We start from the raw sequence: 21,972 nt of genomic DNA, 5'->3' as shown, positions 1-21,972 counted from the left end.
CATCATCAAATCTTACTCCTTTTTCGACACTGGGACCCTCCCGAGGCTGTCCCAGCCCTGCATTTGCTAGCATGCCCTGCAGACATAACCCTTGCTGGGCTCTGATGAGCCTTTAGGCCTCCACTCCAGGTGTCACTGTTTTGTCTCCCCTCTGCTCTGAGAGCCTCCTCTGCCAGGTGCCTCGGTCATGCTGGCCCTCTGTCTCAGAAGTGAATGTACTGAGCAGGTCTTAGGGATTTCTGAATGATGCTCCTGGGGCTGGAGGCAGTGGCTCACGCCTGTGATCCCAACACATTGGGAGGCCGAAACAGGAGGACCACTTGAGTTTAAGACCAGCCTGGGGAACATAGTGAGACTCTGTCCCCATACAAAATAAAAATAGGGGCCGGGTGTGGTGGCTCACGCCTGTAATCCCAGCACTTTGGGAGGCCAAGGCAGGTGGATCACAAGGTCAGGAGTTCGAGAACAGCCTGACCAACATGGTGAAACCCTATCTCTACTAAAAATACAAAAAAATAAAAAATTAGCTGGGCATAGTGGTGAGTGCCTGTAGTCCCAGCTACTGGGAAGGCTGAGGCAGGAGAATCGCTTGAACCCGGGAGGTGGAGGTTGCAGTGAGCCGAGATCACACCACTGCACTCCAGCCTGGGTGACAGAAGCAGACCCTATCTCAGAAAAAAAAAGAAAAAGAAAAAGGAAAAGAAAAAGAAAAGTCAGGTGTGGTGGTGCACGCCTGTGGTCCAAGCTACTCGAGGCTGAAATGGGGGGATCGCTTGAGCCTAGGCAGTCAACGCTGCAGTGAGACGTGATCTCACCACAGCACTTCAGCCTGGGTGACAAAGCCAGACCCTGTTTCAAAATAATAATAATAATAATAATAATAATAATAATAATAATAATAATAATGTTCTTGGATTTCCAAGGGTATAGTCCTAGGTCATCAAACTATTCTTGCTTCCTTCCAAATGGCTAAGGTTTCTGGAAGATTTTCCTAACAAGAAACACATGAACTTGTCCAAAGAGCTTCCAAGAGGAATAGCAGAAAGCATTGGCTTTAACACACATAGCTTCAGGCCCTGGCCCATGTTGTGTGACCTCAGGTTAGTTGCTTGGCTAACCCTGTTTCTTCATGCGGAAAGTGTAGGAGACAATACCTACCTTCCCAGGCTGCCCTGGATTAGCACAATATGTGCACGTACAGCCTGGCAGAGCACTCACCCAGATCAGCAATAGCAATGTGTGCCCTCCACTCAGTCCCAGCCACATCCTGATTCTCCTGTTTTATGTTAAGTCCTTTCTTAACATGTACCTCCCAGCACTAGAGCATTAGCTCCTTAATTTGGGGGCACATTTTATCTTTGTATCCTCACTGCCTACTGCAGGCCTGCCAAAAGCATCTGTAGAATGAATAAATGAATACATAAATGCATTTTTTGTTATGGATTTAAATATTAATGTTTCATACTTGAATTTTAGATTCAAGAGTTGGAAAAAAACGGAGATCTAGCCAAAATGCTGGCAAACAGGAAATGGTTAATGAAGCAGTAGAGTATGTGTGTAGTAGTAGAAACATGTGTTTTTCATTCTCATTACTGTTTCAGGACTAGGCTAATAATGTAAGCCAAATGGAGTGTGGTTAAGGGTTTTGGGTCTGGAGTCCACACAGTCTGCCTTTCAGGTTCAGTTTCTGCAGTTTACTAAGTGTGACCTTCGGCCAGTTACTTAATCTCTCTAAGCCTTTTCTGTCATCTACAAAATGAAGATATTAATAGTACTACTTATAGCATATAAATGTTGAGACTTAAATAAATTGTGGTTCATACCTGTAATCCTGGCACTTTGGGAGGCTGAGGCGGTTGGATCACTTGAGCTCAGGAGTTTGAGACCAGCCTGGCCAACATAGCAAAACCCTATCTCTACAAAAAATACAAAAATTAGCTACGTGTGGTGGTGTACACCTATAGTGAGTCCCAGCTCCTTGGGAGGCTGACGTGAGAGGATTGCTTGACCCTGGGAGGTGGAGGTTGCAGTGAGCTGAGATTACATCACTGCACTCCAGCCTGGGCCACAGAGTAAGACTGTCTCAAAAAACAACAAAAAAGAAACAACAAAAAAGTACAATAGTTCACGTAAAACACTTGGTACAAGGCTCAGGGAAAAGGAAGGATTCTCACCGAATGTCCATTATGTTTAGTAAAACATACTTTCACCTAAAGATTATACAAGTGCCCTCTGTCTTTGGCTGTGTTTTTGTTTTAGAAAAACCTTCTCAAGTTCAAGGACCTGGTCTCTCTCCATTTATCAAGCACTTACTTTAAGTCAAACAGCCTGCTAGGTTTGGGAAACAGAAATAAAAGATGTGTCCTGCCCTTAAGGAGTTACAACTTATGGAGAAACAGTGTCTACTTACACAATGGTATGGTTAGGGCCATGAATCATTGGTTCTCAAAGTCAAAAACATTGACACTTGACCGCTGGGGACAGGGGTGGGTAACAGAAGGCTGGTGTGAGCCTTGAAGGTGTGAAGCTTTGAACCAGAAGAGAAACGGAGAAAGGAGTTTACACAGAAGGGAGAACTCATGCAAAGCTACTGAGTGATTTTTCAGGACTGTCTGAGACAGGGTCTCGCTCTGCCACCCAGGCTGGAGTGCAAGGGCGCGCAATTTCAGTTCACTGCAACCTCCCCCTCCTGGCTTCAAGAAGCGAAACTCTGGCCGGGCACGGTGGCTCACCCCTCTAATCCCAGCACTTTGGGAGGCCAACGCGGACGGATCACGAGGTCAGGAGATAGAGACCATCCTGGCTAACACGGTGAAACCCCGTCTGTACTAAAAATACAAAAAATTAGCCAGGCGTGGTGGCGGCGCCTGTAGTCCCAGCTACTCGGGAGGCTGAGGCAGGAGAATGGCGTGAACCCGGGAGGTGGAGCTTGCAGTGAGCCAAGATCGCGCCACTGCACTCCAGCCTGGGTGACAGAGCGAGACTCTATCTCAAAAAAAAAAAAAAAAAAAAAAAAAAAAAAAAGAGGTGAAACTCCAGCCGTGCGCGGTGGCTCACACCTGTAATCCCAGCACTTCGGGAGGCCGAGGCGTGCGGATCATGAGGTCAGGTGATCAACACCATCCTGGCTAACACGGTGAAACCCCAATCTCTACTAAAAATACAAAAAATTAGCCAGGTATCGTGACGGGCGCCTGTAGTACATATAACCACTTCTTTCCTGAATGGAAGTTTCAGTCTTTGTAGCAGGCGTCCCAATTATTCTGGCTCCCATCTGCCAACTCGATCCATTGTTTTTTTTTTTTGAGACAGTGTCTTGCTCTGTAGCCCAGGCTGGAGTGCAGTGGGCGATCTCGGCTCACTACAAGCCCCGCCTCCTGGGTTCACGCCATTCTCCTGCCTCAGCCTCCCAAAGTAGCTGGGACTACAGGCGCCCGCCACCACGCCCGGCTAGTGTTTTTTTTTTTGTATTTTTAGTAGAGACGGGGTTTCACCGTGTTAGCGAGGATGGTCTTGATCTCCTGACCTTGTGATCCGCCCATCTCGGCCTCCCAAAGTGCTGGGATTACAGGCTTGAGCCACCGTGCCCGGCCCAGGATCCATTCTTAAAGAGATCTACCAATCTGGGCAGTAAGAAGGCTGGGCCCCATAACCTCTAAAGTCCAAAATTAGCCAGGCCTGGTGGTGTGTGCATCTGTGGTCCTAAGCTACTCAGGAGGCTGAGGTAGGAGTTTTGCTTCTTGTTTATCTTTTTTTTTTTTTTTTGAGACGGAGGCTCGCTGTCGCCCAGGCGGAGTGCAGTGGCACGATCTCCGCTCACTGCAAGCTCTGCCTCCTGGGTTCACACCATTCTCCTGCTTCAGCCTCCCGAGTAGCTGGGACTACAGGCGCGCGCCACCATGCGCAGTTATTTTGTATTTTTTTTTTTTTTTTTTTTTAGTAGAAACGGGGTTTCACTATATTGGTCAGGCTAGTCTTGAACTCCTGACCTCGTGATCCACCTGCCTCAGCCTCCCAAAGTGCTGGGATTACAGCCACCACAAGCGGCGCCATTGGCTAGAGTTCTATAGGCTTGATGGGAGTACATGATCTCTATGATCCAGCATCAAATCCAGGGGTATGTTTTGCAGATACTTTTTAAGTGACTGAATAAAATCTTAATTGTAAAGTTGGTTCTACTGTCACTCTTTTTTTTTTTTTTTTTTTTGAGACGGAGTCTCGCTCTGTCGCCCGGGCTGGAGTGCAGTGGCCGGATCTCAGCTCACTGCAAGCTCCGCCTCCGGGGTTTACGCCATTCTCCTGCCTCAGCCTCCCAAGTAGCTGGGACTACAGGCGCCCGCCACCTCGCCCGGCTAGTTTTTTGTATTTTTTAGTAGAGACGGGGTTTCACCGTGTTAGCCAGGATGGTCTCGATCTCCTGACCTCGTGATCCGCCCGTCTCGGCCTCCCAAAGTGCTGGGATTACAGGCTTGAGCCACCGCGCCCGGCCTACTGTCACTCTTTGATTGTTCTTTGGGCAACAGATTAGAAGATACTATGAATTTTCCTAGGCAAGAGGGTCAGAAAGGGAAAGCAAAGTATTTTGGGGATGAAATGAGGTCTGTGAGGCAGGTCTGGCAGTCCCACAGAGGATTCTACTCCTCACCCCACCCTCAGCAGTCTAGGTGTTGTTTTATTCTTTATGAAACTGCAACACAGTCAACTTTTTTTTTTTTTTTTTAAAGAGGGTGTTTGTCACCCAAGCTGGAGTGTAGCAGTGGGATCATGGCTCACTGTAGTCTCAATCTCAGCCTCCCGAGTAGCTGGGACTACAGGTGCATACCACCACACTACTCTAATTTTTTGAAAATCAGATGCAGTGGCTCATGCCTGTAATCCCAGCATTTTGGAAGGCCAAGGCAGGCAGATCACCTGAGATCAGGAGTTTGAGACCAGGCTGGCCAACACAGTGAAAACCTGTCTCTACTAAAAATAACAACAACAACAACAAAAAAATTAGCTGGGCATGGTTGTGCACGCCTGTGATCGCAGCTACTTGGGAGGCTGAGTCAGGAAAATCGCTTGAACCCACAAGGCAGAGGTTGTGGTGAGCCATGATCATGCCACTGCACTCCAGCCTGGGCAATATAGCAAGACTCCATCTCCAAAAAAAAAAAAAAAGGGTCTCACTATATTGCCCAGGCTGGTCTCAAACGATCGATCCTCCTGCCTCAGCTTTCCAAAGTATGGAATACAGGTGTGAACCACCACACCCAGATGTATTTTTAAAATAATTCAACGTATTACACTAAATTTATCCAAGTGACATATTTGAGGCAAGCAAGACTGCTGACCTAACAGCCCATGCTACCAGCTACCTGAGACCCACGATATACCATCAGACCACAGCCAGTTCCCACTGCAGTGAAATAACATGAAAGTCTTTATCAATTGAGCAGTTTCTAATGTGAGAGTCAACACATCTGAAACACGAAGTTGAACGGTGGAAATTCAGTAAGTACTTTATTTATGAGTAAGGCTGTACAGGATTCAACAGTGTCTAATTCGAGTCTCATATATGATAGCTAAAATTTTTAAACGAGCAATTCAGCTTACGGTGAAATATATTTTCATCCAATCTTTTATGCTATATCATATCTCAGGCTTTTTAAAAATTATTTTTGAGATGAAATTTTAAAGTTCCCCCAGTACCCTGGTTACCATATTATAAAGATAGTGAAATACAAAAATGTAATAAAGATAGTGAAATACAAAAATGTAACAAATACTAACACACTGTGATTAATAGCTGTTTATTAGCTTTTTAATAAAGCAAAACTTTATAGTGAAATAAACTAGAAATAGCTTTTTATTTTATATATTTATTTTTGAGATGGGGTCTTGCTCTGTTGCCCAGGCTGGAGTGCAGTGGCACGATCTTGGCTCACTGCAGCCTCTGCCTTCACCTCCTGGGTTCAAGGAATTCTCCCACCTCAGCCTCCCATGTAGCTGGGATTACAGGCATGTGCTGCCATGCCCAGCTAATTTTTGCATTTTTAGTAGAGACGGGGTTTCACCATGTTGGCCAGGCTGGTCTCGAACTCCTGACCTCAGGTAATCCACCCACCTTGGCCTCCCAAAGTGCTGGGATTACAGGCATGAGCCACCATGCCCGGCAAAATACCTTTTTAAAAGCTTTTAAAATGATATGCTTATAAAATGACAGACATGAGTGAAACATTCTCAATGACGATAATACACAAGTCACAAGTTTTCTGTGAGTGAAGCCGAGCAGTACAGAGTCAGGCTGACTGTTGAAAAGCCAGATTTACTTCTTGATATCACTGACCTCTTACTCTGAAATTGTGCCAGGGGAGCTTCTACGTATCCCTGGTCTCAAGTTTAATAATGCAAAACTTCCACTTTATCATCTAAAGTTTTGGAGAGGAATCCCTTTGGCACTAATGATATCTACTCCAGCACCATCTCTCCTTTTTGGTGCCTCTTCATTCTTGAGTAGGGACTTATTGTATCATCCATCACAAAATCATACAGTACTTTTATCCAGGAATTGTAGTGGGGGAGGTTGTCATAGTATTCAGCTGCTATTTTCCTCACCTAGAAGGGAAAAAAATACAGCAAGATGAAAAATGAGTATTACTGGGTTCTTTCAAAGATGACTGATGAATGGTTGATACAAACACTGAGAAGGGAAACCATGAGACCTGCCTCCCTCCTCTCTCTTAAAAAATAAAAGCAGCAGCAGCAGCAGCAGAGGCAATTCTAAACAAAAAGCAGTCTACATTTCAGTAGCAGTTGAATACACTCGACCCTCTAGGACTCTCTTCCATCACGTTCCAAGGGACTAAATTCCTGGCTTATTTGTAAAATTAACAACGAATACATGCAATTAGATTAACTTGATATTATTAAAGAATGTACTGCATGGATGACACCGTAGAATATAAAGGCAACATCTGATCCCTGCCATCCAGGAACTTACAAATACTTATAAATAAATTGTGGCATGCTAATTAGATACAAATTAAGCAGTTGGCTGGGTGTGGTGGCTCACAACTGTAATCCCAGGACTTTGGGAAGCCAAGGCGGGTGAATCACCTGAGGTCAAGAGTTCAAGACCAGCCTGACCAATATGGTGAAACCCCCATCTCTACTAAAAATAACAAAAAAATTAGCCAGACATGGTGGCATGCGCCTGCAGTCCCAGCAACTCAGGAGGCTGAGACAGGAGAATTGCATGAACCCGGGAGGTCGAGGCTGCAGTGAGCTGAGATTATGCCACTGCACTCCAGCCTGGGTGACAGACTCCACCTCAAAAAAAAAAAAAAAAAGGCAAGCTTTATCAAGTATGCAATTCTGCCATCTCAAGTTAAAAATGTCTCTACATCTCAAGTTAAATAACTATCTGGATGGGCACAGTGGCTCGTACGTATAATCCCAGCATTTTGGAAGGCAGGAGAATCACTTGAGCCCAGGAATTTGAGACCAGCCTGGGCAACACAGGGAAACCCCATCTCTCTTTTTTTTTTGAGATGGAGTTTCGCTCTGTCACCCAGGCTGGAGCGCAGTGGCACGATCTTGGCTCACTGCAACCTCTGCTGCCTGGGTTCAAGCGATTCTCCCGCCTCAGCCTCCCAATTATATATAGGCGCCCGCCACCATGCCCAACTGATTTTTTTGTATTTTTAGTAGAGACGGGGTTTCACTATGTTGACCAGGTTGGTCTCGAACTCCTGACCTCAGATGATCCACTCACCAAGGCCTCCCAAAGTGCTGGGATTACAGGTGTGAGCCACTGCACCCATCCAGGAAACCCCATTTCTACAAAAACATTTAAAAATTTAAATAAACCATTTGGAGGATTAAAAGAAATTATTTTAAAAATTAGCCTGTCATAGCATGTGCCTGTAGTCCTAGCTACTTGGGAGGCTGAGGCAGGAGGATCACTTGAATCCAGGAGTTTGAGACCAGCCTGAGCAACATAGCAAGACTCTGCCTCTACAAAAAATAAAAAAATTAGCCAGGCACAGTGGCACGTGCCTATAGTCCTGCCTACTCAGGAGGCTGAGGTGGGAGGATCGCTTGAACCCAGGAGTTGAGGCTGCAGTGAGCTATCGCACCACTGCACTCTAGCCTAGGTGACAGGGCAAGACCCTGTCTCTAAAAAAAAAAAATTAAAAATAAATCCTAAGTGTAACCACTAAGCTTAAAGACCCAAGAGTGAACCCTTTGTAAAATTAGGCTGGAAGATGCAGTATTTATATTCTTGCTTTTTTTTTTTTTTTTTTTTTTTAAATGAGCAGCTTGGACTGACAAAATACTAGCCTGGCCAACATGATGAAACCCCATCTCTACTAAAAATACAAAAATCAGCTGGGCACGGTGGCATGCGCCTGTAATCCCAACTACCTGGGAGAATGAGGCATGAGAATCACTTGAACCTGGGAGGTGGAGGTTACAGTAAGCCAAGACCGTGCCACTGCACTCCAGCCTGGGTGACTGAGTGAGACACAGTCTCAAAAAACAAACAAAAAAACGAAATTAGAATATGTATCAAATCCTTTACTTACCAGTGGAAGGCTTTTTCCAGGAATGTTGGGGAAGTCATGATGTTCATTATGATAACCTACATTGAAGGTAAATAAATTCAGAGGCCCATAATATGAGTAAGTTTCGTGACCCTTTAAGAACATGTAATGCTCAGCTATAAAATGTCCAGAAATCGGGTGCAAACCCAGGCCAAGTAAAGATGCTGCCAACATGTAGACTAAGGATTTAATTCCCAAAAAGTAATAAATTAAAATGTCAAATGTGACCTGGGCCACGATATTGATAACTTCCAAATAAGTAATTGGTTTGGGGTTGATGAATAGAGGTCGAAAGGCATAGAAGAGAGGCTGAAGAATAACCCATATAAACTTTCTGAAAGTGGTACAGAAGAACCAGCCCTCAAAATCGGTAGGAATATCTACATCGACGCCATCAGCTCCAAGGTACCGGTGATGATCCATGTGATATCTCTTAAAGGAAATTGAATATGGAATCCCAATAGGAAGATTAGCAAACATTCCAAACCAGCGATTCCACATTGCTTTGCAGTTGCCAAAGGCAGCATTGTGGGAAATCTCATGAATAGCCAGAGTCATTGAGTGGTTAATGCAACTGCCAAACACATAGGCCCCAAATATGACCCATTTCCAGTCCAAGTCTTTTACTATGTAAAATGCAGCCAACTGGGTGAGAAACATCATAATTATAATCCATATCAAATTGGGATCAGGTTTCATCAAGGACTTTATCTCTGGATATTTTGCTGTAAAGAAAAAACAAAAAAACAGGAACTAAGAAAAGTATATAATAGTTCAGCAATTATAATTAAATTAACACCCATTAAACTAACACATTAAATTTGTTCTGCAAATAATATTCCCTTTACTAGATACTTTAGTTAATACTAATAACACAGGGAAGGATTCTTCTACTAGTAAAGTTACGAAATATGTCACAAACATTTGCAAATTTATGCAGGAAAAATTAGCCTCAAACTTTTAGAAGTTCCACATTTTTTGTATTAAAATGTGTGTTATTTCTGTGTTTAGACAGAGGTACAGCATTCTTACCTTATATAAAACAATTAAATTAACACATCTGACAAAGGATAGAATATAATATGCATTTTGTAGTTACCCTAAAATCATGAAACTCGTATTCACAGTTCTCTCAGACAAATCAACATGCTCCAAGTAATTCTGTACTGAATTTTCCAAAGTTGTAATAGTATATAAAAACCAATACTACAGGCTGCCAATATAATCAGGGAAAGAACAGTCCTTTCAACAAATGGTGCCACAACAACTTGTTAGCAACAGGCAAAAGAATGGATTCGGACCCCTACCTCACACCACACACAAAAATGAACTCAAAACAGATCACAGACCCAAATTTATAAGAAAACTATAAAACTCTGATAAGAAAACAGAAATAAACCTTCATGGCCTTTGTGGTTCCTTAGATACTATAACAAGTACAAGTGACAAAAGAAAACAGAGAAATTGGACTGCATCAAAAACTCTTCTGTTGCAAATGATACTGTCAAGAAAGTGAAAAGATAATCCACAGAAGCAGGGTTATGTTTGCAAATCATGTATCTCATAAGGGACCTATATCCAGAATATATGAAGAACTCTTACAACTAATAATCCAATTAAAAAATGGGCGAAGGATCTCAAAAGACATTTCTCCAAAAGATATGAAAACAGTCAAGAAACACATGAAAGATGCTCAACATCGTTAGTCATTAGGAAAGTGCAAACTGAAACCACAGATACCATTTCACACTCACTAGGATGACTATAATAAAAAAAAAAAGTAGGTAAAAACAAGGATGTGGAGAAATTAGAACCCTCATACTTTGCTGGTGGGAATGTAAAATGGTGCAGCTGCTTTGGAAAACTGTAGAGCAGTTCCTCAAAATGTTGAACACCTGGTATATCCATACAAAGGAATATTATTCAGCCACAAAAAGGAATGACACACTGACACGTGCTACAACATGAATGAACCTTAAAATATTTATATTTAGAAACAGGGTCTACCTCTGTCACTCAGGCTGAAGTACAGTGGTGCCATCATAGCTCACTACAGCCTCAAACTCCTGGACTCAAGTGATCCTCCTGCCTTAGTCACCATAGTAGCTGGGACTACAGGAGCATGTCACTGTGCCCAGCTAAAATCTTATGCTAATGGCTGGGTGCAGTGGCTCACACCTATAATGCCAGCACTCTGAGAGGCCAAGGCAGGAGGATCGGTTGAGCCCAGGAATTCAAGATCAGCCTGGGCAAAATAACAGGACCCTGTCTCTACAAAAAAAAAAAAAAAAATTAAAAATTAAAAAATTTTATATTATGCTAAGTGAAAGCCAATCATAAAAGATCATATATTTTATGATTTCATGTATATGAAATGTCCAGAATCAGCAAATCTATAGACCACAAAGTAAATTAGTGGTTATCTAGGTAGAAGTAGGGGATATGAGGGACTGCTAATGAGTATAGGGTTTCTTTTGTGATGATGAAATGTTCTAAAGTTACATGGTGGTGACAGCTGCATAACTCTGTGAATATACTAAAAAAATACTGAACTGTACACTTTAAATGAATAAATCATGATAGTTGAATTATAATCTCAACAAAGCTATTGGCCAGCTGCTGTGGCTCACACCATTAATCCCAGCACTTTGGGAGGCTGAGGCATGAAGACTGCCTGAGGCCTGGTGTTCGAGACCAGCGTGGGCAACAGAGACTATTTCTACCAAAAATAAAAAAACATTAGCTGAGGTGAGGTGGCACAAGCCTGTAGTCCCAGCTACTTGGGCGCTGAAGTGGGAGCATCACTTGAGCCCAAGAATTTAGGCTGTACTCCAGCCTGGGCAACACAGTGAGACTCTGTCTCAAAAAATAAAACATTAAAAAACTGTATCACTGAGAAAGTACAGCAGTGAAGGAAGCATTTCTTGTGATTTATTCTTTTTTTTCAGACGGAGTCTCACTCTGTTGCCCAGGCTGGAGTGCAATGGTGCAATCTCAGCTCACTGCAACCTCTGCCTCCTGGGTTCAAGCAATTCTCCTGCCTCAGCCTTCCCAGTAGCTGGGATTATAGGCGCCCACCACCACGCCCAGCTAATTTTTGTATTTTTAGTAGAGACGGGGTTTCACCATGTTGGCCAGGCTGGTTTTGAACTCCTTACCTCAGGTGACCTGCCCACCTCAGCCACCCAAGGACTGGGATTACAGCCATGAGCCACCCAGTCCAGCTCATCCTCACTAATTTCAAAGAGATACCTTATAAATGAACTTTTAATGTGAACTCTAAATGTAAACTTAAAGTGTACAATGTTGGTTGTTGGCCGGGCGCGGTGGCTCAAGCCTGTAATCCCAGCACTTTGGGAGGCCGAGACGGGCGGATCACAAGGTCAGGAGATCGAGACCATCCTGGCTAACCCGGTGAAACCCCGTCTCTACTAAAAAATACAAAAACCTAGCCGGGTGAGGTGGCGGGCGCCTGTAGTCCCAGTTACTTGGGAGGCTGAGGCAGGAGAATGGCGTAAACCCGGGAGGCGGAGCTTGCAGTGAGCTGAGATCCGGCCACTGCACTTCAGCCCGTGCGACAGAGCGAGACTCCGTCTCAAAAAAAAAAAAACAAAAAAAACAAAAAAAAAACAAAAACAAATGTTGGTTGTTCTATCAGGCCCCTTCCCTCCCCTGCCAAAAAACTGAACACTTTCAGAAAGATCTCTTATCATTTGTGTATAATTTAAACAAATCTAAAGATTCTTCTCTTTCTACAGGTTATTCCATCTCCCACCCTGAAAGAGAACACTGGTATTTACACCTGCATGGAAAACGTACTTTCATTGAGAAATACGTAGTCCTTTTACTTTCCAAGTGAAATGGTTCAGTGATAAGTTTGTGGAGGAAAAAAGGCTCAGTGTGAGGTATTAATCAGCACCTTCTTACTTCCTTCATTTCTTTTTTTTTTTTTTTTTTTTTTGAGACAGTCTCACTCTTTTGCCCAGGCTGGAATGCAGTGAGGCAATCACGGCTCACTGCAGCCTCTACTTCCCCAGCTCAAGTGATCCTCCCACCTCAGCCTTTTGAGTAGCTGGGACCACAGGCACATGCCACCATGCCCCACTAATTAAATTTTTTTTTTTTTTTAGAGAGAGGGAAAGGTTTCACCATGTTGCCCAGGTTGGTCTCAAACTCCTGAGTTCAAGTGTTCCTCTCGCCTCAGCCTTCTGAGTAGCACGACACAGGCATCACGCCTAGCTAATTTTTTAATTTTTCATGGAGATGGGGCTGTTCTGAACTGGCCTCAAGAGATCATCTTGCCTCAGCTTCTCAAAGCGCTGGGATTACAGGCAAAAGCCACCACACCTGTCCTGATTTTCAGAATATTAAATAGCTCAGCTTCAGTATTCCAGAGTTGGTTTTTACACAGGTAGGCACCAGATTATTCCTATGTAACATGTAGATAAGGCATTGATAAAATGTATCATATGTGGCCTGGCAGGGTGGCTCATGCCTGTAATCCCAGCACTTTGGGAGGCCATGGCAGGCAGATCATCACAGGTCAGGAGTTCCGAGACCAGCCTGGCCAATGTGGCAAAACCGTGTCTCTACTAAAAATAAAAATAGAAAAACTTAGCCAGGTGTGGTGGCGGGCATCTGTAATTCCAGCTACTCGTGAGGCTGGGGCAGGCAGAACTGCTTCAACCCGGGAGGCAGAGTTTGCAGTGAGCCGAGATTGGGTCACTGCACTCCAGCCTGGGTGACAAAATGAGACTCCGTCTCAAAAAAAAAAAAAAAAAAAAAGTATCATGCTATCTCATATCAAGTATGTGTAAGTGATTTGCCAAACAAATCACTACTAGCAGGCTGAGGTATGCCCATCACTTGAGCCCAGGCTGCCGTGATCATCATGCCTGTGAACAGCCACTGCACTCCAGCTTAAGCAACAAAGCAAGACCCTGTCTCTAATGGAGTGTAGGGGAGGAGGAAGGGAATTCAAGAACCGAAATTTACCGGGTGCAGGGGCTTACGCCTTTAAAATCTCAGCACTTTGGGAGGCCAAAGCGGACGGACTGCTTGAGCCCAGGAGTTCAAGACCAGCCTGGGCAACACGGAGAAACCCATCTCTACAAAAAAACAGAAAAATCAATCGGGCATAGCGGTATGTGCTTGTGGTCCCGGCTACTCACTTTTTCTTTTCACTGGGCAAATGAATGTTGAGAAGAAAATCTAATGAAATACTGTATATAAGGAATAATGTCTCATGTTCAACTCACCGTTTCCTCGATTTAAAAAAATTTTGCGCGTGCGTGTAAATGGGGGTCTCACTGTGTTACTCAGGATGGTCTCAACTCCTGGGCTGAAGCGATCCTCCCGCCTCGGCCTCCCAAAGTGCTGGGATTACAGGCCTGAGCTACCATGACCATGGTCTCAACTCCTGGGCTGAAGCAACCCTCCCACCTCGGCCTCCCAAAGTACTGGGATTACAGGCCTGAGCTACCGTTTCCTCAATTTTTGAAGAAACAGTATAGGTTAAAAAGCTCGTGATCGGCCGGGCACGGTGGCTCACGCCTATAATCCCAGTACTTTGGGAGGCTGAGGTGGGCGGATCACAATGTTAGGAGCTCGAGACCATCCTGGCTAAAACGGTGAAACCCTGTCTCTACTAAAAATACAAAAAATTAGCCGGGCGTGGCTGTGTGCGCCTGTAGTCCCAGTTACTCGGGAGGCTGAGGCAGGAGGATGGCGTGAACCCGGGAGGCGGAGACTGCAGTGAGCCGAGATCGCGCCACTGCACTCCAGCCTGGGTGACACAGCGAGACTCTGTATCAAAAAAAAAAAAAAAAAAAAAAAAGAAAGCTCATGCTCTGGCCGAGCACAGTGGTTCACGCCTGTAATCCCAGCACTTTGGGAGGCCAGATCGATCACCTGAGGTCAGGAGTTCGAGACAAGACTGGTCAACACGGTGAAACCCTGTCTCTACTAAAAAAAAAAAAAAAAAAAAAAAAAAAAAAAAAAAAAAAAAAGTTAGCCAGGCGTGGTGGTGGGCGCCTGTAATCCCAGCTACTCAGGAGGCTGAGGCAGGAGAATCTCTTGAACCCAGGAGGCAGATGTTGCAGCGAGGAGAGATCGCGCCACTGCACTCCAGCCTGAGCAACAGAGTGAGACTTGTCTCAAAGAAATAAACAAAAACCAAACACATGCTCTGGAAGAGGCAACTGAATGCGCATTAGAATCTCTTTAGCATTCAGTCAGGCGTTCTTATTTCATTTTTTAAAACAGCGATAATACCAACCTAGTAGAATTACCAGGAGGATGAAATTGGGTAATGTTTGTAAAGCATTCCACACAATCCCTGGTATATTAGGAGTAACCTGGGAGAGATGAGCATTCTCTATATAACATAGAAGGTCCGAATCCTCTGGAGAGTTAAGTGCTCTCAATAAACTGTCAGGGGACCAGCGGGCCACGCCACGTATTTTCCCTATTTGGCAAGTCTTCCATTTTCAGTCTTTTCATCCACAAAACCGAGATGGATGAAATATGTCTACGAATCCGCCGTTCTTACGTCCCAGGCTTGCCGTGAGGATCAATAGGACAAGCGGCGTAAACTGACCAGGGCCCATCCAGTCTGAGAAGCCCTAGGGGGCATAGGGAGGGTCGCCGGCCCCCTCCCCGGGCCCGAGGCCGGGACTGCGGCCGCCCCCGCCAGTACTGCCCGCTAGCGCCCGACACCATGAGCCAGGCTCACGGGTAGGCCCCGGGATGCCCAGGACCACACCCTGCCCCGCACTCTGGCAGCCCCGGCGCCGGCACACGCTGACCTTGGCCCGCTCCGGAGGAGGGGGAGGAAGGAGAGGAAAGGGCGCCCATCTGAGGGCACAGGAATCTTCCAGCGCGAGGATCTAACCCAAGGCTGGCGCAGCCGGGGTCACCCTTCGCCCCAACCGGCCGGCGTGGGCCTGACGGGGACTCCCGCGCTCGGGGACGCGCCTGCGCCTCTTCGCGGAAGGGTCGGAGCTGCGCGGCCCCGAAGACCCGTCCCTCCCCCGTGCCTCGCCCAGCCTCTCCCGCGCTGACCCGCGGGCTGGCGGCCCCAGCGGCGGCGGGACGCGGCGGGGAGCGGGCTGCTAACGGCCCTCCGGCGCCCACGGCCACGCAGGGCCCGCGAGGGGAGAGCGCGCCCCGGCGCCGGGAGGCCGCGCACGCACATAACGGGGCGCCCGCTGGCCCTCACCCAGGATCTCCCGGCGCCGGTCGGCGTGGGGCTGGTCGGTGTAGACCCACTCGAAGTCTTCCCGCGACACGCGGCTCCCCATGGCGGCGGAGGTGGCTCGCAGGCTCGCTGTCGGCTCTCGCTCCTGGCCGTCTCCTCGGAGGTGGCTGCGGCGGCTTCCCGACTCGTGTGGTGTCGGCCGACTGCGGCGGAGCGCGGAGGAGACGGAGGCGTGGGCGGAGTCCCGAGGCCCCGCCCCTCGCGGCCCGCCCGCCTCGCTGGGTGTAGGGCGCGTGGCGCTCCCGGGTGTCAGTGCGGTGCTGGCTCTCAGCAATTCTGGGAGGCTGGGTTCTGAGTTTTGGTGACTTGGCCACCAGCCAGGATGCCGCGTTCTTGCGAGTGCCCGCCCCTGAGGCCTGCTGCCCCGGAGCCCGGAGAAGATGCGAAAGGAAGGAAAGGTCTCAAGTGAGATAAACCTGCCGCCTTAGCGCCTCCGCGAGCGGAGCACCGGGCACAGCTGCGATCACACCGAGTCTGGAGGTGCCGGAGCCCTTCTTAAATGGCAGCTGGCCTAAGTTTTGTTTAATTTTTAAAAGCAAATTAGCCATTGGGTCATATTTCGCTGCCTTCTAGAAATAATGCCTCAGGGAAAAAATGCAGAGTGCGTGACAATTAAAAGCTAATCAAGTAAAACACCATTGTTAAGAGGGGGAGATGATATGGGATTTGTTGTTGTGCTTGAATTATTGTAGAGTGACCATGTTTGTGAAGAGATGATTGCTCAACCTTTCATCTATCTGTCGCAGAAGTAATCAACCACAACCTCTTCCTGAAAGAAATGTTTTGAAACCAAACTAATTTTGTTTCAACATTAGCTACCACGTCTACATCAAAGAGCAACTTAAGGATTACAAAAAGAAGATAACCAAAGCGGGTGTGCCTCCTAATCAACATGCTGTTCACGCACACACGGCACACACACACACACACACACACACACAAATCTGATCAAGCCCCTAGATCTGACTGCTAATTTATTGAAAATAGAAAGGACATTTGGCCGGGTGCGTTGGCTCACGCCTGTAATCCCAGCACTCTGAGAGGCCGAGGCGGGTCCATCACCTGAGGTCGGGAGTTCGAGAGCAGCCTGAGCAGTAGGGTGAAACCCCGTCTCTACTAAAAATATAAAAATTAGCTGGGCATGGTGGCAGGCGCCTGTAATCCCAGCTACTCAGGAGGCTGAGGCAGGAGAATCGCTGGAACTGGGAGGCAGAGGTTGCAGTGAGCTGAGATGGAGCCACTGCACTCCAGCCTGGGCAACAGACTGAGACTCCTTCTCAAGAATAAAAAGAAAATAAAATAGAAAGGACAGAGAAATGTGTTAAACTGGGCCACGGGGATGAAACTAGCAAGATCCAACTCTGGGAGGCTCTATATAGGACAATGTCTGGGTTCTGTAATAAATAAAATTCAAGGAAAAAAAAAGAGAAGAGAAACCTATAGATTAAAAGGAGTTTAAAAGACATACAAACCCATTGCATGTGTTGACCTTATTTAGATTCGGATTGAAATAGTTTTAAAACATTGACATGAAATAATTGAACTCAAATATCAATTGGATATGTGATGACGTTAAGGAATTATCAGTTTCTTAAGTGTGATAATAATATTATGTTTATAGTGGGTTTTATTTTTTTGAGATAGAGTCTTGCTCTGTTGCCCAGGCTGGAGTGCAGTGGTGGCCTCATGTCTCACTTCAGCCTTGACCTGAGCTTAAGCCATCCTCCCACCTCAGCCTCCCGAGGAGCTGGGATCACAGGCGTGCACCACCATCCCTGGAATTTTTTGGCAGAGTCGGGGTCTCACCTTGTTGCCGAGGCTGGTCTCAAACTCTTGGGCTCAAGTGATCTCAAAGTATTGGGATCACAGGCATGAGCTACCACATCCGACCCCAGGAGCATTATTAGTAAATCCCTAAGACCTGCTCAGTACATTCACTTCTAAGACAGAGGACCAGCACGGCTGAGGCGTCTAGCAGAGAAGGCTCTGAGAGCAGAGGGAAGACAAAACAATGACACCTGGAGTGGAGGCCTGAAGGCTCATCAGAGCCCAGCAAGGGTTATGTCTGCAGGGCATGCTAGCAAATGCGGGGCTGGGACAGCCTCGGGAGGGTCCCAGTGTCGAAAAAGGAGTAGGATTTGATGATGGATAGATACACAGGTCTGATCATGCAGGAGCTTTTCAGTTGTTAACAACATGGTGGAGGAAAAAGAAGGTGGGGAGCGTCACCTGGAAAAGGACAGCTTTGTATTTGCCAAGTTTCCTCTGGATTGGCAGATGGCACATGAAGCTGATAATTAGACTCAACTGAGGAGGAAGTTTTCAGGTGCTGACAAGTAAATGCATCCTTGCAGTTCAGAACGCAGTTTCTATCACAGGCATGTGTGAACTGGCACACCAGTCCAAAAGCAGGCCAGGTGCTCGTGTCTGTATTCTGAGCACTTTGGGAGGCCGAGGTAGGGGGATCACTTGAGGGCAGGGGTTTGGGACAAACCTGGGCAAAATGGCGAAAACCCACCTCTGTACAAAAATACAAAAATTAGGCCGGGCGCGGTGGCTCACGCCTGTAATCCCAGCACTTTGGGAGGCCGAGGCGGGCGGATCACAAGGTCAGGAGATCGAGACCACGGTGAAACCCCGTCTCTACTAAAAATACAAAAAATTAGCGGGGCGCGGTTGTGGGCGCCTGTAGTCCCAGCTACTCGGGAGGCTGAGGCAGGAGAATGGCGTGAACCCGGGAGGCGGAGCTTGCAGTGAGCCGAGATCGCGCCACTGCACTCCAGCCTGGGCGACAGAGCGAGACTCCGTCTCAAAAAAAAAAAAAAAAAATACAAAAATTAGGCCAGGTACGGTGGCTCACGCCTATAATCCCAGCACTTTGGGAGGCCAAGGTGGGCGGATCACAGGGTCATGAGATCCAGACTATCCTGGCTAACACGGTGAAACCCTGTCTCTACTAAAAATACAAATAATTAGCCAGGCGTGGTGGCGGATGCCTGTAGTCCCAGCTACTTGGGGGGCTGAGACAGGAGAATGGCGTGAACCCAGGAGACAGAGCTTGCAGTGAGCCAAGATTGCGCCACTGAATTCCAGCCTGAGCGACAGAGCCAAACTCCCTCTCAAAAAAAAAAAAATTAACTGGGCGTCGTGGCCCATGCTTGTGGTCCCACCTATTGGTGAGGCTGAGGTGAGGCTGAGGTGGGAAGATTGCTTGAGCCCAGGAGGTCGAAGCTTCAGGGAGCTGAGAAATGAGCTGAGACTGTGGCACTGCACTCTAGCCTGTGTGACAGAGTGAGGCTTTGTCTCAAAAACATTAAAAATAAATAAATAAAAGGAAAAAGAAAGAAAAATGCAGAATTTGAAAAAAAAAATGTGGATTTGGACATACCTTTTTTTTTCTTTTGAGACAGAGTTGCCCTCTGTTGCCCAGGCTGGAGTGCAGTGTTGCGATCTTGGCTTACTGCAACCTCTGCCTCCTGGGTTCAAGCGATTCTCCTACCTCACCCTCCCGAGTAGCGGGATTACAGTCGTGTGCCACCACATCCAGTTACTTTTTGTTTTTTTAGTAGAGACAGGATTTCACCATGTTGGCCAGGTTGGTCTTGAACTCCTGACCTCAAGTGATCTGCCCACCTTGGCCTCCCAAAGTGCTGGGATTACAGCATGAGCACCACACCTGGCTTGGACATTCTTTTTTTTAAAAAAAGTTACAATTCATTTAATAGCAACTGGTAATCATGAAATTTTCTTATTTTGTTTATACCTTCTTTAAACAGGAGTCTGCAAATTAGCACTGATCTTTTGCAAAACTCATTACATGTACTGCCATTTTTCTTTTTTTTTTTTTTTTGAGACCGAGTCTCGCTCTGCTGCCCAGGCTGGAGTGCAGTGGCCGGATCTCAGCTCACTGCAAGCTCCGCCTTCCGGGTTTACGCCATTCTCCTGCCTCAGCCTCCCGAGTAGCCGGGACTACAGGCGCCCGCCACCACGCCCGGCTAGTTTTTTGTATTTTTTTTTTAGTATAGACGGGGTTTCACCATGTTAGCCAGGATGGTCTCGATCTCCTGACCTCGTGATCCGCCCGTCTCAGCCTCCCAAAGTGCTGGGATTACAGGCTTGAGCCACCGTGCCCGGCCTGCCATTTTTCTTAAGGTTGACCAAAGATAACCTAGAATTACAGCCGTTACATAATCACACAAAATGATTATGTATTAATCAGACCTGGTTTATCACCAGCATTTATAAAAACAGACGTAAGGAAAGAACTAGGTCTAGGGACACATGCATGGTCTTAATATAGCAAATGTTTAGCCTGTCCTGTCCTGACTATTACAAAATCAAGTTTGACATTCTAAAGTAAACTATTTTAGCTACAGGATTGTAGTGGGCATTGATAGCTATTTTAATGATGTCTAGGTATGCTTCTTTAATTTGGACTTTAAAAAGTTCTTAATATGTATGCGTAACAAAAAAGTAAACTAGGAAGTATAGCTGGGTGCGGTGGCTCTCACCTGTAATCCCAGCACTTTGAGAGGCCGAGGCAGGTGGATCACGAGGTCAGGAGTTCAAGAGCAGCCTGGCCAAGATGGTGAAACCCCGTCTCTACTAAAAATACAAAAATTAGCCAGGCGTGGTGGTGGGTGCTTGTAATCCCAGCTACTCGGGAGGCTGAGGCAGAGAATAGCTTGAACCTGGGAGGCGGAGGTTCCGGTGAGCCGAGATCGCGCCACTGCACTCCAGCCTGGGCAATGGAGCAACACTGTCTCAAAAAAAAAAAAAAAGTATAAATAAAATGCTTTAAAAAAAGATTCTTAGTGGATTATCTAGCTTTGTCAAATAATTTGTCTTGAAGCAAACACACTAGGAATTCTGGAAAGACACTCTCCAGTCTGCTGTTGGAAGCTGTGGTGAATCGCAGCCAGCCGTGATCATATTAGGAAATTTAAGATGAAGTAGTTTTCAGATGAGGGCAGCTATACTTTTGAAATGAATGTAGATTTTTCCTTTTCCATTTGCTTGATTTTTGAAAGGGCAGTTTATTTTTGAGACTATTTCAATAGTGATAACAGTTGAGATTCAATGGTATTGACTAATTTGTAGAAGAGTAATACAGAAAACATTCTTTATTCACTTCAAGCAAATAATCATAAGAATTTTATGGTATCTATTTCTTTTTTTTTTAATTTTATTTTTGAGGCAGAGTCTTACTGTGTCACCCAGGCTGGAGTACAGTGGCCCAATCTTGGCTCACTGCAATCTCTGCCTCCTGGGTTCTGGTGATTCTCCTGCCTCAGCCTCCTGAGTAGCTTGGATTACAGGCTCACGTCACCATGCCTGGCTAATTTTTGTATTTTTAGTTTCACCATATTGGTCAGGCTGGTCTCAAACTCCTGACCTCAGGTGATCCCCCCGCCTCGGCCTCCCATAGTGCTGGGATTACAGGCGTGAGCCACCGCGACCGGCCTAATTTTTGTATTTTTAGTAGAGACAGGGTTTCGCCCTGTTGGCTAGGCTGGTCTTGAACTCCTGACCTGAAGTGATCTGCCTGCCTCGGCCTCCCGCAGTGCTGGGATTACAGAAATGAGCCACTGTGCCCAGCCAATGTTTTGTATTTTTATACACCAGCAACAGCCAGTTAAGAAATGTAATAGGCCGGGTGCGGTGGCTCACGCCTCTAATCCCAGCACTTTGGGAGGCCGAGGAGGGCGAATCAGGAGATTGAGACTATCCTGACTAACACGGTGAAATCCTATCTCTACTAAAAATGCAAAAAATTAGCTGGGCGGGGTGGCGGGTGCCTGTAGTTCCAGCTACTCGGGAGGCCGAGGCAGGAGAATGGCGTGAATCCGGGAGGCAGAGCTTGCAGTGAGCCGAGATTGCACCACTGCTGCACTCCAGCCTGGGCCACAGAGTGAGACTCCGTCTCAAAAAAAAAAAAAAAAAGAAATGTAATCAAGGAGATACTTACCTGGCTGGGGAGACACCATGATCAAGATATGTAACCAAACAGAAAGATAGCATTTCTGATAACATAAAAAGTATGCAGGCTGGACATGGTGGCTCCCACCTGTAGTCCTAGCACGTTGGAAGGCTGAGGCAGACACATCACTTGAGTCCAGGAGTTCA

The 21,972-nt window shown here is 46.3% G+C and overlaps 1 protein-coding gene and 1 non-coding gene across 3 annotated transcripts; both read right to left on the bottom strand.

Moving 5' to 3' along the window:
* Positions 1–5,475: 5,475 nt before the first annotated feature.
* Positions 5,476–15,991, bottom strand: DEGS1 (delta 4-desaturase, sphingolipid 1). Of its 2 annotated transcripts, XM_045397710.2 has the most exons (4): positions 15,808–15,991; positions 13,584–13,696; positions 8,571–9,313; positions 5,476–6,597 (listed from the first exon to the last, which is right to left on the bottom strand). In XM_045397710.2, the coding sequence occupies exons 3-4, from the start codon at positions 9,285–9,287 to the stop codon at positions 6,451–6,453; spliced, it is 864 nt and encodes a 287-aa protein (XP_045253645.1). In that variant the 5' UTR covers positions 9,288–9,313; positions 13,584–13,696; positions 15,808–15,991; the 3' UTR covers positions 5,476–6,450. The 2 variants fall into 2 exon arrangements, with proteins under 2 accessions (XP_045253645.1, XP_005541003.2); XM_005540946.4 differs by lacking the exon at positions 13,584–13,696.
* A 4,079-nt stretch (positions 15,992–20,070) lies between these two features.
* On the bottom strand, positions 20,071–20,196 carry LOC135969181 (small nucleolar RNA SNORA72). Its single transcript, XR_010584283.1, has one exon. It is a non-coding gene; the product is annotated as a small nucleolar RNA SNORA72 (small nucleolar RNA).
* Positions 20,197–21,972: the final 1,776 nt, after the last annotated feature.

This window comes from Macaca fascicularis, chromosome 1 (genome assembly GCF_037993035.2).
Source record: "Macaca fascicularis isolate 582-1 chromosome 1, T2T-MFA8v1.1".
NCBI classification, from domain to species: domain Eukaryota; kingdom Metazoa; phylum Chordata; class Mammalia; order Primates; family Cercopithecidae; genus Macaca; species Macaca fascicularis.
Note: the sequence above shows the minus strand (reverse complement) of the source record. Positions and strands in the feature narration are given on the sequence as shown.